At 55.7% G+C, this 23,146-nt stretch overlaps 1 protein-coding gene across 1 annotated transcript in view; it reads right to left on the bottom strand.

Moving 5' to 3' along the window:
* Window positions 1–21,435, bottom strand: part of SHANK1 (SH3 and multiple ankyrin repeat domains 1) — a 54,792-nt gene extending 33,357 nt beyond the window's left edge. Inside the window, exons 1-14 of the mRNA XM_011946502.1 lie at window positions 21,181–21,435; window positions 20,772–20,975; window positions 20,158–20,229; window positions 18,380–18,488; window positions 17,996–18,147; window positions 16,135–16,302; window positions 15,559–15,675; window positions 8,528–8,605; window positions 8,205–8,271; window positions 7,584–7,914; window positions 6,541–6,734; window positions 2,353–2,466; window positions 2,099–2,174; window positions 1,607–1,633 (exon numbers count right to left, since the gene is read on the bottom strand). Of these exons, the coding sequence (XP_011801892.1) occupies window positions 1,607–1,633; window positions 2,099–2,174; window positions 2,353–2,466; window positions 6,541–6,734; window positions 7,584–7,914; window positions 8,205–8,271; window positions 8,528–8,605; window positions 15,559–15,675; window positions 16,135–16,302; window positions 17,996–18,147; window positions 18,380–18,488; window positions 20,158–20,229; window positions 20,772–20,975; window positions 21,181–21,435 (1,964 nt within the window). The remainder of the gene's footprint in view (window positions 1–1,606; window positions 1,634–2,098; window positions 2,175–2,352; window positions 2,467–6,540; window positions 6,735–7,583; window positions 7,915–8,204; window positions 8,272–8,527; window positions 8,606–15,558; window positions 15,676–16,134; window positions 16,303–17,995; window positions 18,148–18,379; window positions 18,489–20,157; window positions 20,230–20,771; window positions 20,976–21,180) is intronic.
* Window positions 21,436–23,146: the final 1,711 nt, after the last annotated feature.

Here is a 23,146-nt window from a genome sequence, read left to right as displayed (position 1 = left end):
AGGGGGAGGCACTTCCGGTCTGAGCCCCCCCTTAACCCCCTCCCCCCTCCAGAGCCCTCCCGCGCAGGTGCAGAGCGAGAGAGCGCGAGGAGAGGGAGGCACAACATCACACAAGATGCCTCGCAGCCGCGTGCACGGACGCTCGGACGGAGCCCCGCTTCCCCGGCAGGGACACCGCGGGTGAGAGAGGCCCCAGCCGGGGACACGCAGCCCACCACTACAGACCAACACGCAACGCACCTCGACACGGTCGGCAAGAAAGGCCAGGACATTCAGACTGGGCCCCAAGGCCATGAGCAACACCCCTCCCCCACCAGAGAAGCCCAGGCGGAGGGCCGAACACACCACCACAGCTCCCCGAGAGAGCGTGGATCCCGAGCCAGCGCGAGGAGGGGGCGGCACACGCCAGGAGGGGAGACACACGAAGGACCGCCCAGCTCCGGGAGGGAGGCCGGGGTTGGGCCCTGGCTGCAGGGCGCACCACAAGGCACAGGCCAGGCCAGCGCAGACAGGGTCCGGGAACAGCGGGGAGGCAGGAGGAGGGGAAGCTCCGACGCACCACACACAGAGAGCACGTGGGAGCCAGCGAGAGGCAGGGAGGAGTAGGGGAGGAAGCCCATTGACAAGACAGAGTAGAAGGAGGAAGGAAGCTGAGGGTGACGGGGACCACCCCCATTCAGCTGGTAGGGCAAGTGACCCCCACGGACGGAGGCCAAGGAGAGACCCAGAGAGACGCTGGTAGACAAGAAGCAGAGGTTGACATAGAAGCTCGGGGTGGGGGGGTGTACCCCAATACTCACCCGGTGCCCAGAGCCGGAGACGTGCCAGGCAAACACGCACAACGGTCAAGCGCCTCAGACACTCGGGGCGCAGGGTGGCACCCCAGCCCCACCCTCTATCCCCATGTTGCCATTTCTCTGTCCCCCCACATCCCCGACCCATCCCCCCTGGCCAGAACACAGACACGTAGGTTTGGACACATTTAATGGAAGGATGCTACGCACAAGGGGACCCTTCCCTGGATTGGGGGGAGCAGTGGAGGAGAGTGTCATATTTTAGACACCAAATTATGACCCTCCCTCCCCCACAACCCTGTCCTTCTGGAGGCCCAAGCCCTGGAATCCTCCCCTCCTCTGCCCTTCCGTCCCCCAACATCCCAGGTCCTGAATCTCAGATCAATCAGACAGACACACATGCATGCACACACGTTAATGTGCGAGCACACACGCACAGTGACATGCACAGAGAGGGACAGATGTGTGCAGAGACCCACCTGTCCATGTGTGTGAGCAGACTCACTGACATGCCCTGCAGTGCTTGCCCACAGATTCAGAGAAGCACAGATGTGCAGAGCCAGGCCCACATAATCACAGCCACAAAGGCACCGGTATATACAGAGCAGGGCAGACCCTCCAGCCCCGGGCATACGTACAGGTACATCCAGGCCACACATGCACACAGATGCGTGTCATGCACACCTACAGAGACACACGTTCACACACCAGGAAACCTCAGCTCTGGTCGTGCACACACACGTTCATACACCCCCCAGGCAGCCCGTCCTTTCCCTCCTGACCCCATCCCCTCCCTGCCCCTCCCCTCTCACCTCCCTGGGCCAATCCCATCCATTAAGCTTCCGAAGCAAGTCAGCCAGCAGCCAGGGAGGGGAAAGGTGTCAGTGCACCTCTCTCCTCACCCCCATCCCACCCGGCCCTGACAGTACCCTCCCCACACTGGTGCATGGGACACACACATTCCCGCTGCACGTGACTGCACAGAGATGGGGCACATGAAGGAGACAAGGGCCTCCAGCCAGCCAGACATAAGAGCGCCCCGGCCCCACTAGGCATCCCCACCCTGCCCTGACCACTCCGTTGTCTCTGGCTACCCCAGAGCTGGGCAGTCTTAGTGGCTGCCGAAGATGGTTTGGGGTTGGGCTGTGCTGTCTGAAGCTAATTCTGGCTTCTCCCACCCCTGGATCAAACTTTAGATGGAATAGATTAGAAAGGGGGCTTAGAGGTGATGGAAATATTTAAAGGCATACATTGTGAAGGGAACTTGGGGTGAGGGGGTTGCCCGAGGGTGTAAGGACATTTACCTTGGGGCATCAAAGCTGTCATAGGAGCCCACGGTATAATGCCGGAAGAGTCTCTTTGCCTTGTCACTGCGGCTTTCTGCAGGGGGACAACAGACAACCTTGGACCCTTGTTTTGGAAACCACAAGACCAACCCTAGAGCTCCTGGCCCAAGTCTTCCCATCTGCCTCCCAGTACCCCACCCCCATTAGGAAGGGAAAGGAATGGACATGGGAATCCTAGGGTCCATTGAACATGGCTGGGGGTTCCACATTACCTTGCTTACTCTCCTGAGAGCGATTCGCCACCTCTTCCAGGCAGTCAGACGGGAACCAGCCAACACGACCTTTGACCTGGCCTTCCCAGAAGCCTCCTTCCCCGATGCTAAGTACTGGATGGGGAACGGGGACATAGAGACATTTCTGTGTCTCTATGCCTCTCAACTGCCAACACACTCAACTTACAGCCTTCCCACAGTTACCAGTTCCCGGCCCAACGACATCCTTAATAAACGTCTGAGGAAGGAGCAAGGAGCTTGGGGGAGACCCGAATCATATCACTCTTGCATTTTAGCTTCTGGATCCCATGAGGACCAGAGGCACTGGGGAAGAGGACTGTGTTCCATAACATGGTCTTCCTAGGTTAGGGGCAGGTCCACAATTGGTCCTTGTCTCCCCTGGTAACTGGTCACAGCTCAGTTGTGTAATTCCTTTTCATCCTCCTAGGCTCTGTGGACTTAGATCACAGATGGGGGGACAAGCTCTACTTCACCCTCCCATCACTGTCCCTGCCACCTCCCAAAGTCTCCTTGCCACTTAATCTTTAGTCCTGTGTCCCCAGACCCCTCTTTCTGTCTCTCTTTGCCTCTCCTGGCTCTAGAATGGAGAAGATATTAGAATCACTTCTTTCCTTCTCTCCCTCTCCCCTAATGGAAGCCACTTCCCCCCTGCCCACCCTCCCAGGCCCCACCGCTTCCCCATTTAGCGAACATCACAGACTGCCTGTTACATGCCTGCTGCTGAAAAACAGAGATGCATGACAAGAACAGCGAATGTTTATCCAACTCTCACCTGGGCCAGAACCCTAAGAGGGGCCACTTCCTTTATCCCCCTTTTACTGATGGGAACTCTGAGGCTTGGAGAGCTGAGATCATTTGCTAAAGGTTACAAGGCTAGTAATTGACAGATTTGGATTTGAACACAGCTCAGTCTGCTTCCAGAGGGCATGCTTTGAGTCACTCATGTGCTGCTACCTCTCCATGCAAGGGCTTCAGGGCATGACAAGGGCACCAGTGGCAAACACATGGTCTTCAATTTCTCTGGCCATTTTCATGACTCTGCCCCCATTTAGCCCTTCACATAGTTTCCTTCCTCGTTCAACCCTTACGCCTACCCAGCTAGGTAACAACTGTTTTTCCATTTTATAGACAAAGAAGCTGAAGTGAATGTGGAGAATACCCTTGCGTGGAGATGACTCCAGCTATGCTAGGGGTTGAGTTGGGGCCATCAGATGTATTCCTCTCCATAAACTGATTCCCTTGAGAGCATCTGGGGAGACTAAATGAGGGGAAGCTGAAAGTCATGGAAGAGAGCAGGAGATGGGTTGTCAAGGGGACTGGGTTCTTGGCTGGTGCTGCCATGCCTGGCTTGGTGGTCTCGTAATCAATCATTTGTTCACTTAAAAAATACTTATTTAGTGCCAGTCATGAGTCAGGTACCAGGGTAGACACAGTTGAATATAATCAATGTTTTTCCTTCCTTTGAGGAGCTTCCAGAACACCCGCCAATAGAGGCATAACTGTACAAGTGACTACATGATTGGAAGTTGGGGTCAGAGCTCAAGGGACAATAAGAGAATGTTTGGAGAGAAGCCAGATGGGAGTATATAACTTATAGATGGCAAAGGGGTCCAAGGAGGTATCCCTGAGGTGTGACATACAGACTGAGACCTGAAGGATCCTAGGAGCTGGGGAGGCAAAGAGAGCATGGAAGAGTTTTCCAGGCAGAAGGAACAGCATGTTTGAAGAGTTTGGCATATAAGAAGGCTTGGGACATTGGAGGAATGGAGGAGTTGGTAGATTGGAGGATTGGAGGGCCTGGAGCATTGGATGACTTGGGGGCTCGGGGCATTGGAGGATTGGAGGGGTTGGGGCACTGGGGAATTGGAGGGCTCGGGTACTGGAGGATTGGATGGCTTGGGCCATTGAGGGAATGGAGGGCTTGGGGCTTTGGGATACTGGAGGGATTGGGGCATTAGAAGATTAGAGGGTTTGGGGCACTGGAGAATTGGAGGGTTCAGGGCACTGGGGGATGGGAGGGCTCCGGGCATTGGGGGATGGGAGGGCTCGGCGCATTGGGGGATGGGAGGGCTCGGGGCATTGGGGGATGGGAGGGCTTGGGGCACTGGAAAATTGGAGAGAAGGATGAGGTCCCTGGAACCTTGTGGGTGAAGGGAAGAGTCGCATGAGATGAGGCTGGCAAGGTGGGCAGACAGGCAGCTTGGAGGCCAGGTTAAGACTTTGGACTTTGATTCTGAGAGTAGCAGGAGTCGGCTACCTCATCGGGTTGTGTGAAGCTCAGTGACATAGTGGATGTGGGCGTGCTTTGAGGCAATTAAGTCCCTCTTAATGGAAGATGAGGATATAAAAACAGAAGGCAGCGTATTCTCTTCCTGCATAGAAGCATTGAGCTTGTAGCTCAGCAAGATACTGCCCATGGTCCTTGCCTGCCCAGAAGGTCCTTTACTTCTGGCCTCAGCTCACCCTTCTTTTCTCCCATCTCGTCCCACCCCACGTGCCTATGTCCCAGGCAGCTTGCCCTGAAGGAGCTGCATCTGGCCTCCACAGTAGCTCCTGAATTTGATCATTCATTCACTCATTCATTCATTCAACATATGTGCATTAAAGCCTCCTGTGTGCTGGGTCATTAAACTGAGCCCTAGAGACCCAGAGACCAATGACTTATGACCTCACCTACAGGAACTCAGGCTATGGGAAGAGAGACTTTGTAACACATGCAGTTACACAGCCCGCCTGACGCTCTGACCCCTGAATACCCTTCAAGGCCTCACTCAAGTTGACCTTCTACGGTAGGAGCTTCCCTACTTATCCAGGGGCCCAGGTCTCTCTCCTCTAAGTGCCTAAAGTAGGGGCCACTTAAGAAAATGATGGCTTTTTTTTTTTTCCTTTTTTTTTTTTGAGATGGAGTTTCACTCTTGTCAGTCAGGCAGGAGTGCAGTGGCGTGAACTCGGCTCACTGCAACCTCCATCTCCTGGGTTCAAGCAATTCTGCCTTGGCCTCCCAAGTAGCTGGGATTACAGGTGTGCGCCACCACACCCGGCTAATTTTTTATTTTTTGTGTTTTTAGTAGAGATGGGGATTCACCATGTTGGCCAGGCTGGTCTAGAACTCCTGATCTCAGGTGATCCATCTGCCTTGGCCTCCCAAAGTGCTGGGATTACAGGCGTGAGCCACAGTGCCTGGCCAAGTGATGGGTCTTAAGTGGCACTTGTTATGTAGGAAACATTGGTCTAAGTGCTTTACATGCTCTGACTCCTCTAATCCTCATGAGGGTCTCATTTTACAGATGAAGAAACTGAGGCCCAGAGAAGTCACTTGGCTGAGGTCATCCCGCTAGGAAGTAGTGGGGCCAGGATTTGAACCCAGGCCGCCAGGCTCTCAACCTCTATGCCACTCGGCTCCTGGGCAGCCTAGAGTCTGGCAAAGAATTTTTCCAATGCCTCATATTAACGGCCACACCTGCGGCAAGTAGTCGTCTCTAAAGCATCCTTCTATCCAAGAACATGTCAGCAGCCCTGCAAAGCCTACAAGCAGGGGAGACTGGCTTCACTTTCCAAATGAAGGTGGAAAAACCAAAGGGAGGTGAACCCTGATAACGGCAACCACTGTTTTGGGAGCCCTCCCCATGGCCAAGAATCTTACATGTGCCAACTCATCGGGGCCCTAGAAGTAGGATCCTGCCCGTCTCTCAGTTGAGGACCCCTGGGCAGATGCAGGAGGCAAAGTTAAGGCTGCTCGGCCTCACGCTCTGCACCAGGTGGCAGGAAGGACTGTGGGCTTGGAATGGGGACCTTGGGCAAGTTGCTTCACCTGTGTGAGGCTCTGTTCCTTCAACCATGCAATGGGGCCCATGACCTCCCTCCCCAGAAAGGGCCATGAGGAGTCTAATGAGACGATTTGGTGAGATGTTCCAACCATGCCCTGCACACGGCATCAGTGTCCCACAATGGGACACGGCTCACTTCACTGCCTTTGCCTTAGCACTGCCTCCTGACAGGGTCGTCTCAGCTACACTCAGTGCTCCTTCAAGGCTCAAGGGGTGCCGCAGGGCTCTCTGAGGTCTGAGATACTCCGGGGATCTGAGAATGGTCTGCTCTCTGCTCCATGTTTTCCCTGATCGCCCCCACAGCCCAGCCCAGTCCAGGCCCTGCTTCCACCCTGGGTACCTTTGATCTTCTCGCCCTTGCTCAGGGAGATCTCCCCCTCGGCTTGGGCCTGGTACGACTTCACAGCCATGAAGGAGCGTCCGGGGACTGCTGAGTAGAGCTTCCTCCGCCTCCCGCGGCTGCCCAGGGAGCCCCCGGGGCCCCCTGAGCCCCCTGTGCCCCCGGCTGGCCCTTCCCGGGGTGTCCCGCTGGAGCTGTGTACACAGAGGGCATGAGAGGCAGGGGAGGGTGGAGGGACGGAACACCTCTGGGAGGACAGGGGTCCTTGGGTGGGGGAAGAGGATGGAGCATCAGGGTGGGGGAGGGGGGAGGGGCTTTCCCAGCACTGGTGTCCTCCAGGAAAGAGGGCATTTGGGGGCTCCTCTGCCTCCCCGCAGCTGCCCCCCAGCCCCCTCTCCTGCCTCCTGGCTTCCGGCTCTGCCCCCTCCCACGGTCCTGTGCGCACCGCCTGATTCAGCTTCCTGAGGCTGAGCTGGGACTGTGTCATCCCTCCGCTCACGAGCCTTCCGCGACTCCCAGCTTCCTCCTGGGTCAGGTCCAACTCCTCTGCCCGCCGTTGCCAGCCTCTCCCCCACTTCCTCGGGACACGCCTGGCTGGCCTCCACCTCCTTCTCACCCTCCTCTAGCCACGTGGGCCTCCTGACCCCGGAATGCCCCCGCCCACTCCTCATCCTCCCTCCAGAGTGACCTCTCTGTCCCCCACCCAAGTCCCTGCCACCACCCCCATCCTCTTCCTGCTCGGCTTCCCTCCACCTCACCCTGTCATTCTCTGTCCCCAGGGCTTGGGACACATGTTTCTTTGGGGTGTCCTCTGCCTGGGGCCCCTGTCGTGGAGCAGATATCCAGCTAACATGTGGTGCACTGGGGGTGGAGTCGGGACGGTAGCTCCCAAGGCCTTTACTTTACCCCATGGTGACACTAGGGACTTGGATGGATGAGGGCCTACAGAGGAAGGCAGCTGAGCTGGCCTCGGGGAAAGCCACCTCTCTGGGGAGGGGATTTGACAGGGCTGGGGACTGTGGAGCCAGGGCTGCCTCCCCTACCTGGGCCGGCCTCGGGGCTGCCTCTTGGTGTCCTCAGGGTGCCTCCCTCGGGATGGAGAGCGGGCCCTGGCACCCCGGGGGCTGCTGGCACTTCGGAGGGTCCCGCTGCTGAGCTTGGCGGTGGGGGCCGAGGGCTGCGACTGGCCCTGGGACCCTGAGGTAGGGCCAGGGGCCCCAGAGGACGAGGCCCCCGGGGCGGAGAACACCATCCAGTCGGGCAGCGCCATGCTGGTGTCACTGTTGGCCCGCAGCAGCGCCGGGGGCACTGTCAGCCCTGTGCCTGGGGGCCCCCGTCGCCGGGCCGCATACTTGGGGGACTCCTGGAAGGGCACTGAGAGGGCACAGTGGCGGCGGGGGGCAGATGTTAGGGGAGAAAAGGCAAGCAGGGGGCCATGCGGGGGCGAGAGATGGTGGGAGAGAGGCATGAGGGAGAAAGACAGAGATGAGAAAGGGCGGGGGGCCTGGAATTGCTCCCCTAACCACCACCCAGACATTTTTGGTCCTCTAGGGTTTTCTCCATCCTATCCTGGCCCTCAAGTCAGGTACCCCGACTCTCCCATCCCACCATGAAACCCCAGCCGCCCCAGGTTCTCTGTGCAGCCCCAGCTCCCTGTCACTCACCCACATCCTGCTCTCGATGGTTTCGGATCAGCTCCCCCAGCTCAAAATTCCCAGCAATCACTGCCACCTGGAGGGAGGGGGTAGAGGTGGGTTGGCGGGGGGCGGAGTGGCCCAGGGAGCAGAGAGAGGGCAGGAAACATACTGAGGTCCCCAGCCTGACCCAAACCTTCCACCCTGACAATGCCGCCCTCCCTCTTCTTCCAGCTCCCCCTCCACGGCCTGTCTCCTTGCTTTCCTCATTGTCCCCTTCCTTATCCACTGGGTGTCACTGTCACCCTTTCCTTAGCCCCGGAGACTTCAGTACATCCACTGCAGCCCCAGACCTGGAACGGCGTCTGTCCGTTGTTATTCTTCACATCCTTGTCGGCACCTCGATACAGGAGGATCCTGGCACAGGTCTCCTGTGGGTGATGGCCAGTGGCGCAGGACAAAGAGAGAGAAAAAACATTAAGGGCACCATGAGTGGATACAGGTACTGTGCTAAGAGCCTCAGGAATAAATACTCCACCCTAAACCCGCAACACTCAGGACAGCAGCCACCTGCCAGGTACAGACCAGGAGCACTTGAGTTTAAACGTGGACGGCCCAAATGGAGATGCACCATGCATGCGAAATACACACTGGATTTCAAGGATGCCATATGAAAACAAGAGAGAATTTAAATGTCTATAGCCAGGCGTGGTGGCTCAAGCCTGTAATCCTAAGACTTTGGGAGGCCAAGGCAGAAGTTCCAGACCAGCCTGGGTGACATAGTGAGCCACTCCCCATTTCTATAAAAAAAGTAAATAGAAGTTAGCCAGGCATGGTGGTGGGTGCCTGGAGTCCCAAATACTTGGGAGGCTGAGGTGGGAGGATCTCTTGAGCTCAGGAGTTTGAGGCTGCAGTGAGCTGAGATCAAGCCTGGGTGACAGAGCATGGACCTGTCTCCCCTGTGCCCTGAAAAAAAAAAAAAAAAAAGCCAGGCGTGGTGACACACACCTGTAATCCCAGCACTTTGGGAGGTCAAGGCGAGCGGATCACTTGAGGTCAGGTATTTGAGACCAGCCTGGACAACATGGTGAAACCCCATCACTACCAAAAACTACAAAAATTAGCCAGGTGTGGTGGTGGGCACTTGTAATCCCAGCTACTCAGGAGGCTGAGGTGGGAGAATCACTTGAACCCAGGAGGTGCAGGTTGCAGTGAGCCGAGATCCCGCCACTGCACTCCAGCCTGGGTGACAGAGGGAGACTCTGTCTCAAAAACAAAAACAAAAACAACAACAACAAAAAAAACCCTAATAATTTCTGTATTGATTCTATGTTGAAATGATAACATTTTGGATACACTGTTATAAGTAAAGTATGTTGTTATAATAAATGTCACCTAATTATTTTCCCCTTCTCCTTAACATGGCCACTAGGATATTTGAGGGCATTTAGGATACGTGCTCATGCTATATTCCACTGAACGTTGGGGCCAGATAATTCTTTGGTGATTCATTGGTTTGTGGGGGGTGTTCCGAGCACAGTGGGATGTTGAGTAGCATCCCCCATCTCTACCACTAGATGCCAGTAGCACTCCCCTCCCCAGTCATGACAACCAAAAATGTCTTTAGACGTTGACAAGTGTGCCCTGGGGGACAGAAGCTCCCCGGTTGAGAACCACGGGTCTAGACCTTACCGAGGCTTACCATTACATGCCAGGCACTTGGCACTTTAGAGGCAGAAGATCCTTCAATTGCCCAACAATTCCGGGACATGGAAATTGTCTCTATTTTACAGAGGAGGAAACTAAGTCTTTCGAAAGAGCGCAAGGTGGGCCAGGCACCATGGCTCACTCCTGTGATCCCAGCACTTTGGGAGGCCGAGGCAGGTAGGAGGATCGCTTGAGCCCAGGAGTTTGACACTAGCCTGGGCAACATGGCGAAATCCCGTCTCTATAAAAAATTTTTAAAAATTGGCCTGGCGTGGCTGGCTACAGGTGGCTCATGCCTGTAATCCCAACACTTTGGGAGGCCGGGGGGGGGGCAGATAATCTGAGGTCGGGAGTTCAAGACCAGCCTGACCAACATGGAGAAACTCCATCTCTACTAAAAATACAAAAATTAGCCAGGCGTGGTGGTGCGTGCCTGTAATTCTAGCTACTCGTGAGGCTGAGGTAGGAGAATTGCTTGAATGCGGGAGGTGGAGGTGGCCGGGAGCCGAAATCGCGCCATTGCGCTCCAACCTGGGCAACAAGAACGAAACTCTGTCTCAAAAAAAATAAAATAAAATAAAATAAAAATAAAAAGTAGCCTGGCGTGGTGGTACACGCCTGTAGTCCCAGCTACTTGTGGGACTGAGGTGAGAGGATCACTTGAGCGCAAGAGGTCGAGGCGGCAGAGAGCCTTGTTCATGCCACTGCACTCCAGTCTGGGTGACAAAAAGACACCCTGTCTCAAAGAAAAAAAAAAAGTGGGGGAGCTCAAGATCACACAGCTGGTTATTATCAGCCTTGGATTCGAATCCAGGTCTCTGTGACTCCAAAGCCTTCTATCTTAATCACACTTTCTGCCAGACCCAGAATGAAGGGGACACACATTGTTGAGGAAAGGGTGGGGACAGGACTGGGCCAGCGGGGACAGGGACACCTTCTACATTCAGATCAATTTCTCACCAATGTCAATCATACGGCACCCCTCATCACTGTTTGGGCTAAGCACAAAGTCCATGCCACAGCCTAGGAGGGTTAGGGTTAGCTGAGCTAACCTGAGCTGCCTGCCCTGCCACTCCCCACCCTGACCCTCACCAACTTCATCTTCTACCACCCGCCCTTGCTCCCAGGCTCCAGTTACACTGGCCTCCTCCTTCCTCTGACAGCACACTCGTACCCCAGGACCTTTGCACGGCTGCTCCCTCTGCTTAGAATCCTCTCCTGCTAGATCTCAGCATAGCTTGCTTCCTCACTTCATTCAGGCTTTTGCACAAATGCCACCTCTTCAGAGAGGTCTTCTCTGGCCATCCTGTCTGAAAAAAAAAACCTTCTCCTCTTGCTTGATTTATTTTTATTTATTTATTTATTTATTTAATTTTTTTGAGATGGAGTTTTGCTTTCATCACCCAGGAGGTTGGGAGTTCAAGACCAGCCTGACCAACATGGAGAAACCCCATCTCTACTAAAAATACAAATTAGCCAGGGGTGGTGGTGTGTCCAGGTTGGACTGCAGTAACACGATCTCGGCTCACTACAACCTCCACCTCCTGGGTTCAAGCGATTCTCCTGCCTCAGCCTCCCAAGTAGCTGAGACTATAGGTACCCGCCCACCACATCTGGCTAATTTTTGTAGTTTTAGTAGAAATGGGATTTCCCCAAGTTGGCCAGGCTGGTTTTGAACTCCCAACCTCAGGTGATCAGCCCGCCTTGGCCCCCCAAAGTGCTGGGATAACAGGCATGAGCCACTGTGCCTGGCCCCTTGCTTTGTTTTTTAATACGAGACTGGTGTATGTGCCAGGCGCTCTAAGCCAATGTTAACTCATTTTCTTCATAACCCCGTCTCCCTGAAATTCCATTTCCTGTTATTTGTCTGATTAGCATCTCTTCTCCTCCACGTCATAAGTTGTACAGGGGCATGATTTTGCCTGTGGCATCTGCCACCTGGATTAATGCTGGAACCACAGGAACTGTTCGGTAGGAGGAGTGTCCTCTCCCTTTTTTCTTGGCCTGGCTAAACCCAACTTGGCCCCCAGCTTAACTCTACCCCAGAGTCCTCTGATGCTAATTTAACCATCATTCTCCAAGCACCTCCTTCATCTTACCCCTTCCACACGACAAACCCACCAAGGGGTTTGTATGAGCCCATGTTACAGGACAGGTTCAGAGAGGGCAGATGCTATGCCCAAGGCCACACAACCAGTTAGTGGAGCAGTGAGGATTCCAACCTGGCCTCCCTTTTTTTTTTTTTTTTTTTTTTTTGAGATGGAGTCTCGCTCTGTTGCCAGGTTGGAGTGCAGTGGCGCAATATCAGCTCACTGCAACCTCCACTTTCTGGAGTGCAGTGGCACGATCTCAGTTCACTGCAGCCTCCACCTCTTGGGCTCAAGCGATCCTCCTGTGCATGTGGTTTTCTGATCCTATGGTTCACCTGTCTCCTATGAATGGACGACTCTGACTGCCAAAGACACATCAGGCAGCAGAGTTAGCCCAGTGTGTGTTCTGGGTATGTTCGTGAGTGTGTGTGTGTATGTGAGTCTGTGTATGCCCGTGCTGCTGGCCAACTAGACTGTTAACGCCTGCCATGTGTACTTTTGCATGTTTTTCTTTTTCTTTTTCTTTTTTTTTTTTTTTTGAGATGGAGTCTTGCTCTGTTACCCAGGCTGGTGTGCAGTGGTGCAATCTCAGCTCACTGCAACCTCTGCCTCTTGGGTTCAAGCAATTCTCTACTTCAGCCTCCCAAGTAGCTGGGATTACAGGTGCCCGCCACCATGCCTGGCTAATTTTTGTCTTTTTAGTAGCGACAGGGTTTCACCATCTTGGCCAGGTTTGTCTTGAACTCCTGACCTCGTGATCCACCCGCCCCGGCCTCCTAAAGTGCTGGGATTGCAGGCGTGAGGCACCGCTCCCGACCTTTTGCGTGTTTTCACACCCCCTGCCCCCACACTGGGGGCACAGGGCCAGAGCACAGCCCCTAAGCTCACCTGCTCCTCATCCTACTCTTCCAAAGCTGAGAAGGTGTGCAAGTCAGAGTTGATGGCACCGAGAGAAACTCGCATTTAATGGCATCCTAGCACTTACTTCATGCCATTGCCGTGACGTGTTTACACGTCTGCCTCCTCACCAGACTGTGAACTCCCACCCCACCCCCCACCACACCCTCACCCTCCCCAGGCCAGATGCTGCATCTGATTCATCTCACATCCCCAAGGCCTGGTGCTGTGCACATAGTAGGTGCTCAAGGAACGTGCATGGAAAGGATGAGGATGGAGGCTATGAAGTTAAGTCAGTCAAAATTCATTTGTTCAAATCATTCATTCGTTTGTTGAGTCATTCAGTCTGTTGAAACAAGCAAACACCTGTTGAATGCTCTGAGCCAGGCACTGTGCAGAGTCTTGGTGGAAATCCAAGAGGGCTCACCTATCATTCATTCACTCATTTTCATTCATTCATTTGCTCACTCAACAAAGATGCAGTTAGACCTGCTGTGTGCTGGGGTCCTGGAACAGAGCAAGTAATCAGACTCAACCCCCACCCTTGAGGTGCTCACAGCCTAGACACGGATCTGACCTTCACCACCAAAGGCTCGACGGGCATGTCAGGAGGCCAAGGTGGCAGGTGCTGGGGAAGAACTGTCAGACTTAGCCCTGGCTCTTGGAAAGCTTAAAGCCTGGGAAGAAGACAAGGGGGGAAATGGAGGAATCAAGTTCGTATGTGTTATGCATCGATTTCTTAAGCCCATGGCAAAGGCAAGCAAAACTACTAACCCACTTGATCCTTTTGCACGGTGGATATTCATTATTGACCCATCACAGCTGAGAAAGGAGAAGATCAAGGAGGGGAGATGACTTGTTCATCTGTGCCACTAAGAAAACTCTGCCTGCTGTCTAATTCTCTCTCTTTTTTTTTTAAGGCAGTGTCTCACTCTTGTCACCCAGGCTGGAGTGCAGTGGCATGACCATAGCTCACTGCAGCCTCCACCTCCCAGGCTCAAGCGATCCTTCTGCCTCAGCCTCCTGAGTTGCTGGGACTTCAGGTGCACGCCACTGTGCCCAGCTGATTTTTGTATTTTTCATAGAGACTAAGTTTTCTCATGTTGCCCAGGTTGGTCTCGAACTCCTGGGCTCAAGCCATCCTCCCGCCTCGGCCTCCCAAAGTGCTGGGATCACAGGCGTGAGCCACCGCGCCCGGCCCAGTTCTCTACACTGAAATTTCTCTGTTTATCTGAATGGTACAGTTTCTGTCTCCCGCCTGGACCCTGACTGACCCTGGTGATGGTAACGATGGCAATTATTATTCTGATGGCTGCCTTCCAGGGATGAGTACTTAATATACACGATGGCTCATCCTCTTCAACAAAAGCTGGCCTTATTCCCGTTTCAGGAAGAAGGATGGCGCCTCAAAGAGTCGGGGGGACTTTTTTGCTCCCCCACCCCCATCTGCCCGTAGGGGCCGGGGCTTCTTCCCCATCAGCTGCACAAGGGCCTGGGAGTCAGAGGATTGGTTGCGAGGCCTGTGTGTCGCAGAGCAGGAGGCAGAAGCACACAGGGAGACAAGTGCCGGCACCATGTTGGTTCGGTTTGAAAAGCACTGAGTCTTCCCCAGGCTCCAGGCATACTGCTGGCTGCCACCAGGCAGCATGTGGCCACCCGCCAAATCCCCAGCACTGTAAGTTCTGCTGAGGCAGAGGGGGCTGAGGGCTGTTTTGGAAGACTTCCTGGAGGAAGGGGGCTGATAGACCAGCTCTGTCATGCTAGCGTCTGTCCCTCTAAGTACCCCCACAGCTGCCCTTCAAGGGCAGGGAGCATCAAGAAACAGGTGGGGAGACTGAGGCTTTCCATAGGGCTGACCTGCCCAGGATCATCTGCAGCGCAGGTGGCTAAAGTACCAGAGGTCATGATACTGAAAGCTCTGGCTCTTGCCAACCAGCTGCCACGAGACCCCCTGCCTGCTCCGTCCCTCTCCTCTCCTAGGAACTCTGGAAGTGGGGATGTCCTTCCCGTCTTCCTTCAGCACTCCCTTCCTGCTCAGGGACCCAGGTTGTCAGGACCCCCAAGGTCCTGAATCGCTAAAACTCCCATATCACTCATTCCCTTCAGGGGCCACAGTGGCTGCACGTTGAACTTTCCCCTGTGCCCTGCCGTGCCACCACGTGGCACCTGAACACACCACTGGCTGAACGGAGACACAGGGGCACTGAGGACCCATAGCCCCCTTTCCTCTGGTTTTCTGCACAGGCTGTGCCCCCACCCTGGAGCACCCCTTTCTCCCCTTTCCTACTCCTGCTCATCTCAATACTGGGGGCACCTCCTCTGGGAAGCCATCTCCACCCCCAGCCACTCCATCTCAAGCCCAGGCCCAGATGTGGGTCCCCACAGGGATCTGGCTTCCCTGTGACTTTGCTCTGAGCACTCTGGATTGTAGCAGCAAACTATGTTGCCTGCCCTCTGCCATGAGCTCAACACTTTGTCCCCAGCACCCAGCTCCGGGCCTGATACAGAGAAGGAGCTCAGTAAATATCTGTTGGATGGATGGATGGATGGATGGATGACTGGATGAGAGGGTGAAATAGTGAAGAAGTGAAGCGTGCAGAGATGCAGTCAAGAGGAGTATCTGAGCTTGGCCCTGGGGGAGGCAGCTATGAGGGATGCGAGGGGCCTGGGGCGGCCGCTGCTAGGCAGACCTTGTTGTAGAGGGCGCAGATGTGCAGAGCTGTATTCCCTGAGGCGTTCTGGGCTCCAGGCTCAGCCCCATAGAAGAGCAGATGCTCCAGGTGCTGAGAGTGACCCCGCTGGCAGGCCTGGGCAGGACAGGGAGCGAGGGGCATGGATCAGACCCAGGCTGTTCTCCCTCTGAGCCAAGAGTCTGCACACAACCTGTGCACTGGCCTTCTCGTCCTATCGTTCACCACATCCACCTCCCCATCACCTTTTTGCCCCTCTTCCTGCTCTGGGACCCAGGCTGTCAGCCTCACAATCCAAATGTTCAGTCATTCCAAGGCCCAGGCGTCTGGTCTGCCTCCTTAAGAGGGCCAAGAGGCCAGCCCATCCCTCTCAGGGATCAAGGCGTCTGGTTCCCCTGCCTATGCCCCCTTAGGGTCTTTGTGTCTTCACCCCCATCATTTCCTCTGTGGGGACCATGTTATTCTTACCCCCATGCTCTGTGAGGACCCTGACATCTGGTTCCCAGCCCCAGTCCCTTGGATGCCTCAGAGACTAGGTCCCCCACCCCAGCCCTTCGTGGCCTGAATCAGGAGCACCTGGTGGATTTCCTGCCAGCCGTTCTCATCAGCTATGCCCAGCTGGGCCCTGTTGTACAGGAGCAGCTCACAGCATCGGGGGTCACCACCCACCATAGCCGTATGGAACAGAGGGGTCAGCCCCCGACGGTCCTTGTAGTTGGGGGAACCCCCAAGGTCCAGGAGCGCCTAGGAACGGAGAGAGAACCCAGTAGAAAAACACAGATGACAGTCACACATTAACCAGCTCATTCTGAAGGGCCGGGGGACTGGACCGTCCTGGGTGACCCACAGTGGCCAATGACAGTGACAGTCTTAGTTCTGCCATGATGCCCTTGTGCGACCTTGAGCCCGGCCCTTTCCCTCCCTGGGCCACTCTGATCCCCTGTGAACAATGTGGGACTTGGGCAGATGCCTCCAGAGGACCCTGGCACTCTGACATCCCACCCAGCCTTTCCCCTGGGGGTGACCTTGGATGAGCCATTGAAGGACATTAGGGGCCACAGTACCCACCCATTCCACCTCCTACAGGTAGGTTGTTGGGGACAAATGAGAGGCCAGAGTCTGGATGCCGGAGGGTCTCTGGCCAAGTGGGAGGTGTTATTAGGTCCAGGATCTCAAAGAAGGGGCATAGCAGGAAGCCCAGGGATAGACAAGTAAGCTTGGATGAGGGCAAGGATTGGGCTGGCCTCACTGGGGCTGCAGGCCACTTCCTGCTCCCACTTGAAAGACAACTCTGGGTGTGGAAGGCTGGCAATAATGAGCACTAATAGGAGAAAGTGTTGGCAGCAACCTTGTATGAGGATAGCCTGTAGCAGTGCCATCCAACAGAACGTTCCACCACCGTGGGGATGGTCTGCAACTGCACCACCCTATATGGCAGGCACGTGTGGTCCCCTGAGCACTTGAACGTGGCTAGTGAGCCTGAGGAACTGAAATTTTAATTTTACTTCATTCTAATTAATTTAAATTTAAACAGCCCCAGGTGGCCACTGGCTACTGGCTTGGATAGCACAGGTCTGGAGGCTGGGAGGGGCGTGCATGAGCAGGATGTGGGTTTGGGGGTGAGTGTGCATGGGAGATACATGAACAGGGTCTGTTAACTCCAGAGGTATACTGCAGATCTTTGTGGCTGGTGTCTGACTGCATTAGGGGCTCTTCAGGAAAGAATCTGAGGGAGAGAAGGGAGGGGCCATTTAGCTGGAGCATCTATGCATTGGGGTGCTTATCAATGGCTGTCTTTGAGGGCAGCCCATCTTGACCCGCATATGAAGAGGAATCAAGTGTCCTGGCGGGGGCAGGGGGAGAAGAGTATTTTAAAATTAGACTGTGCAGCTGACGCCGTGTATGTATTTTGTGGGTGTATGGGTTTGTCTATTTGGGAAAGTGCATTTGAGGCTGTGTACGTGGGGAAGGGGCTGTATCTGCATGTGAGAGAGGAGGGAGTGGAGCTGGTGCAGTGCTGGGTTTGGAAGGGTAGCTGGGGGACTGTTTTCAGGGTGTGTGAGGAGGGGGCTCTATCTGGGGGCATAGCAGGGAAATCACTTTGCATTTTAAGGAATGAGAAGGGTTTACACCTTGGGGAGACAGAGGCAGGTTTGGTATGGAGCTGGGTCACAGGGGATGGAGATGTTCCGGGTGTTTAGGGCAGGAGGCTGCGCCCGGGTCTGCATGATGTCAGCTGTAGCCCAGGTGCGTGCACCTGGGGAGCCTGACAAGAGTGACAACAGGGGCTGTGTGTCAGTCTATGGAAAGGGGCTTTGAACTGGGGACATGAGAGGGCCTATTTTTACAGAAACCAAAGAACTGAGGTTTGAGAAAGAACAAAGGGAAAAGGAGAGAGGGCCCCACGGTGGGGGGTAGGGGGTCCCCGCAGCCTCACCGTGAGAGCCAGGCAGTGTCGGGCGCATGCGGCCTTATGCAGTGCTGTCATGCCATCCCGGGCCCGGAAGTCGATGTGGGCCCCGCCCAGGCACAGGGTTCGAATCACCTCTACAGAGCCTTCAGTCTGGGCCGCCAGTGTCAAGGGGGTCTCTGAAAGGCAGGAAAAGCTGGTCACCTGAAGCCCCTTCTCCTCTCCTCCATCCCTTCCCATTTTCCAGGCTCTGTAGCTCTCCACCCCACAGCCTCTGGCCCCACGGCCTTCCTCTTGGACAGCGACGTGTTTGAGAGACACCAGTCAGGAATGGGTCTGAATGCAGATGGCACCCCTGCTCCCCAGCCCTGTCCTGGCCCCGAGGTCCTCCTGATGTTCACCCCTCCCTACCTCCCGAATCCGAGTCATGGTAATTGGGGTCCAGCCCCTTGTCCAGCAGTCGCGCCACCTTGTCAGATGTCCCGAGCTGCACATACTCCAGGAACTTCTTCAACCCCGTCTGAGTCATGGGCAAAGACACAGAAGACAGGACAGTCAGGAGCAAGGCAGAGAAGCGGGGTCCTCAAGCAGCGCCGTCCAGTGAAAATATACATAGAGTCACATATGCCATTGAAAAGTTTCTAGCGGCCTCCTTTACAGAGAAAGTACCCAGCCCTTTGGGAGACCGAGGTGGGAGGATCACTTGGGCCCAGGGGTTCGAGACCAGTCTGAGCAACAGTGAAACCCTTATCTCTACAAAAAATGCAAAAAACTAGCCAGGCGTGGTGGCCACATGCCTGTAGTCCCAGTTACTCAGGAGGCTGAGCTGGAAGGATCCTTTGAACCCTGAAAGGTCGAGGCTGCAGTGAGCCATGATTGCACCACTGCAGCCTGGGTGACAGCGCAAGACCCTGTCTCAAAAAAAAAAAAAAAGAAAGAAAAAAAAAAGGCCGGGCGCAGTGGCTCATGCCTGTAATCCCAGCACTTTGGGAGGCTGAGGCAGGTGGATCACGAGGTCAGGAGATTGAGACCATCCTGGCTAACACGGTGAAACCCCATCTCTACTAAAAATATTAAAAAATAGCTGGGTGTGGTGGCAGGCGCCTGTAGTCCCAGCTACTCAGGAGGCTGAGGGAGGAGAATGACGTGAACCCAGGAGGCAGAGCTTGCAGTGAGCCAAGATTGCGCCCCTGCACTCCAGCCTGGGTGACAGAGCAAGACTGTCTCAAAAAAAAAAAAAAAATAGCAGGGTCGGGGTGAAGTGTTAGTTGTGTTGAAATTCATTTTAATGACATATGTTCTTTAACTGACATAGCCACAATGTTACTGTTTCAACAGGTACTCGAGATGAAACTTATTAATGAGGTTATTTAACTTTTTTTGGTACTAAGTCTTTGAAGCTCAGTGTGTATTTCACACTCACAGCGAGTCTTAGTTGGGACTAACCATATTGCAAGTACTCAGGAGCCACACTTGGCCAGTGGTTCCCAAAGTGGACCGTGAAGGCCTGGAGGGATGGAACATTCAGGGCAGGAAAGAGTTCAATGCATGCTGTGGTCGGGAGAGGGTAGACAAGGAGGGGTTGGGAGTTTTTCCCTCTCAAGGATCAAGAGTCCTTCATTTCTGACCAAAGCAGTTCCCCAATTTCCTCCCAGCTCTCACCATCAGAGACACAGCAGAGACGGGGCTGAGGATTGGTGGGCAAGATACCAGGAGTACAGATGTGGCTGGAAAGCGGGGTGTAATGGTTGGATTTTTGCAGGGATTCAGGCTATGAGGTTGGGAGAAATGCAGCCTGTCTTTGAAATAGTCTCCAGGCAGAAGGACTTTCAATGTCAGGGTCCTAGGCCAAGGTGGGGAAGTAAAAAGGCCTTGGGTGGATATGCGGGGAGGCAGGGGAAGAGAGGGGAGCCTCAAAGGAGGCCGGGTGGGAATGATGGGGGCCCAGGCAGAAGGATGAGCGGCAAAAGAGGCAAGTAAGAAGGGGTTGTGATGGGGATAATGGGGGTATTTGTGGTTGTCTCAAATGTGGTACAGCACCCTGAGTTAAGGGGCGGAAGTGGCCAGAGGGATTGTGGGCTTGGGGAATCTGCAGGTCTGTGGGGAAGAGATGGGGAGAGAAAGTGGTTGGGCAGGGGGCTCTGGTGGTAGTGGGCTATAGGGGACAGATGCCAGCAGGATTCTCTCACCTTAGTGTGCAACTTGGCCAGCTGCTTCTCATCCAGGTTGGTCTGTTTGTAAACTCGGGTCTTGTATCGGAACTGAGGTCAGGGGTAGGGCAGTGAGAGAGACACAGAGACTTGGAATCAGGGGCCTGGGGAGAAGGCTCGGGGTAGGGGGAAGGTCTGATCCCCTTCTAATTCTCAAGGGTAGCTCAGGGTAGGAGTGGAAACAGCCCTGGAACCTTGGTCTATGGGGTAGAGGGGTGACAGTGGCTTTTCTGAGTGCTGGATATCATGGTATATGTGCACTGCAACTCCTGCTTTGAAGGAGGAGGAGTCTGGACCCCACAGGAAATGTTCTGGAGTGCCTACTGTAATTGGGAATCCTCCCCCGTTTTGATGGGCGAGGAGAAGCTTGGGGCAGGAAAGTGACTTGGCCAAGGTCACTTAGCTGGTCAGAAGCAGAACAGATAGCAATTTGAACTCAGGACTCTCTGACTTCCCTGTGATGCTTAGAAGATCAGGACTAGCACAATGGGTGCACCCTCATTAAGGTTTTGAGTGTGTTAAAAAGTGGGCGAGGGACAGATGTGTTTAGGCCATGCCTTCTCTTGTCAGTGAATGGGTTGGGGAAGCTTCACCTCCAGGTAGGGGACCCCCTTCTCGAAGGACTGGGGGTACTCCCGCAGCAACCTCTCCTCCTCCAGGAAGTTGGCGTCACGGCCTGAGGTGGCCGGCTGGAACAGGCCATAGTTGAGCACATCCTGCAGGCTCTCGCTCAGGGCACAGAGCACCTGCTGCTTGGCCGTCCAGATAGTGGCATCTGGGTTGAAGCGCAGGCATTTCTGGTGGGGGAGGAGATAGGGGCTAGGGTGGGCCAGGGGCCAGAGAGGAGCCTGAGGTGGGTTGGGAAGTGAGCCAGGAGCTGGGTGTGGGGGTGATCCCTGGAAGGATCCCCAGCACCAGTAGAACTCCCCATGTCAGTTGGAGCCCTGTCCCCCCAGCTTCCCCTGTCCCTCTCCTGCCACTGGCCAGTGGGCAGGTACTCACTGTCTGGTGCAGGTCCGGGATGCCAATCCTGAAGACCATCATGCTGAAGTGGGCGTCGTCTGGGACGGACATTGAGCGGCCCTGAAGGCCTCTAACAGAGGCCAGGCTACCAGGTGCCCCACTGCCCCGGCCCCGGGTCCCCCGGGGGCCTCGACCTGGCCCGTCTGGGGAGCTGTCGGACTCTGAGCCCCCCTCGGGACACTCGCTGGCACTGTGGCGTTCCTCGTCCTCGCTTGTCGCGGGGCTGTGGGTCATTGTGGGGCCACGGGGCGACGGGGGACGGCAGCATCACAGGCGGCTATGGGGGTCAAGGGCGACCATCAGACTAGGGGCCCGGGGCCCCTCAGAGGCCGCTAGTGCTACTTGGTGGTCAAGCGGTCAAGGGCAGCCTACCCCCATCTGCCCAAGATAGGCAGGAAGGAGGCTGGGCACACCCTCGGCCTGCATGGCCTCCCCTGCCGCCTCCTCCCATGCTGGCATGCACACACCCCTGTCCCTGACATGCTTCTGGCATGTGTCTCCTTCCCTGCCCTTGGCCCCGCTTGCAGCCCGCCCCCTGCGCCCCACTTTGCCGGTGACCCAGCGTGGCCGTGTCCCAGAAACCGCAGAATCACCGCGGGAGCTACTGGCCCACTTTGCCAGGCCACAGAAAATGCAGCTAAAATTAGCTAAGGACAGACAGATGGACAAACTGACAGGCATCCTGCCCTCCTGGCCTCAGCCTGGCCTGTCACCCCAGGGCCGGGGGGTGGGGTTGGGGAGAAGCTGAGGCTGAGACTGAGATGTAGTAAGGGGGAGAGGGAGGCGTGGTGAGCCTGGAGCGGGTGGAACTGGTGACTTCACTCAAGTGTGGCTGACAACGCGTGGCATGCAGAGTAGTGCTGGGGAATCGGCCGTCCCAGGGGAGCAAGGGGCACTGAGATGGCGGTGTCATGGGCAGAGCATTTGGCCTAGGGTGTCCCCAAGGGAACCACAAGAAGTGGCTTTTAGAGACTGGGGCATCTTGAGAGGGTGTGTGGGTGGGTGGGGAGGTTGGCCTGGGGAGTGCTGTACTGCTGACAGTGGTGTGGTGGCCCGGGTAGATGTGGGTGGCTGCAGATGACCTGTAGCTCTTTTCTAGGACTGCAGGGTGGGTGGGCTGGCTTTGCTGGGTACTAGGGGCTCCACTCTGAGGACTGGGGGTGTTAGGAGGGAGACTAAGAAGTGAGAGGGGGGTCTGAGGAACTGAGGTAGGGGGTCGGTCATCTCTGGATCCTCCCTGTTCTCCCTTGAGGTGGACTTATGAGGGTGGAGCCCCTTCCAAACGGGGTCCGCCTCCCTTCTGTTCTCCCCCAACTCCCACCCCAGCACCGGAAACCAGAATGTCTGGTCTGGTCCCTCCCCCCCACACCAGGCCCGGTTCCTGCACCGTTGCCATGGAGATGGGAAGCAGTGGAGGGTACTGCTGACTTTGGGGGAGTGGGGATGGGCTGGGGGGTTGGGAAAGGGAAGACTAAATGTGCGTGGTGGGAGGAGAGTTCCAGGAGCTGTGGGCGAGCGAGCCTCTAACCCAGGGCCGGCAGACCCCTCCCCCACGCGCGACATTGCTGAGAAGCCCCCTCCCCCCCCCAGGTACCCAGCCACGCCGCCCCACCTCGTCTCTGCGGAGACCCCGGCCTCCTCCTCCCCGCCCCGCCTCACAGCCCACCTAGCGATCTGGGGCCCGCAGCCAGCCACTCCCCCTCGGCTGACCCTGGCTGACCCCTAGCCTTAACCCCGCTCGGAGGGGGTGGCCGGTGGGATGAAAGAAGAACTGGCCAGGGCCCCCAGCGTGTACGGCTGCCCCAGCCCCCCGGGCCGGCTCCGGCCCCTCCCCCTCAGGGCTCGCGGGAGGGAGCGGGCACGCTCCGCCGGGGCGGCATGAATCAAACGCTCCGCGGCTAAGAATAGCTGGCACGCAGCTGGTACCGAGACGGGCTGAGGAATC

Source organism: Colobus angolensis, unplaced genomic scaffold (genome assembly GCF_000951035.1).
Source record: "Colobus angolensis palliatus isolate OR3802 unplaced genomic scaffold, Cang.pa_1.0 Scaffold25, whole genome shotgun sequence".
Taxonomy (NCBI): domain Eukaryota; kingdom Metazoa; phylum Chordata; class Mammalia; order Primates; family Cercopithecidae; genus Colobus; species Colobus angolensis.
Note: the sequence above shows the minus strand (reverse complement) of the source record. Positions and strands in the feature narration are given on the sequence as shown.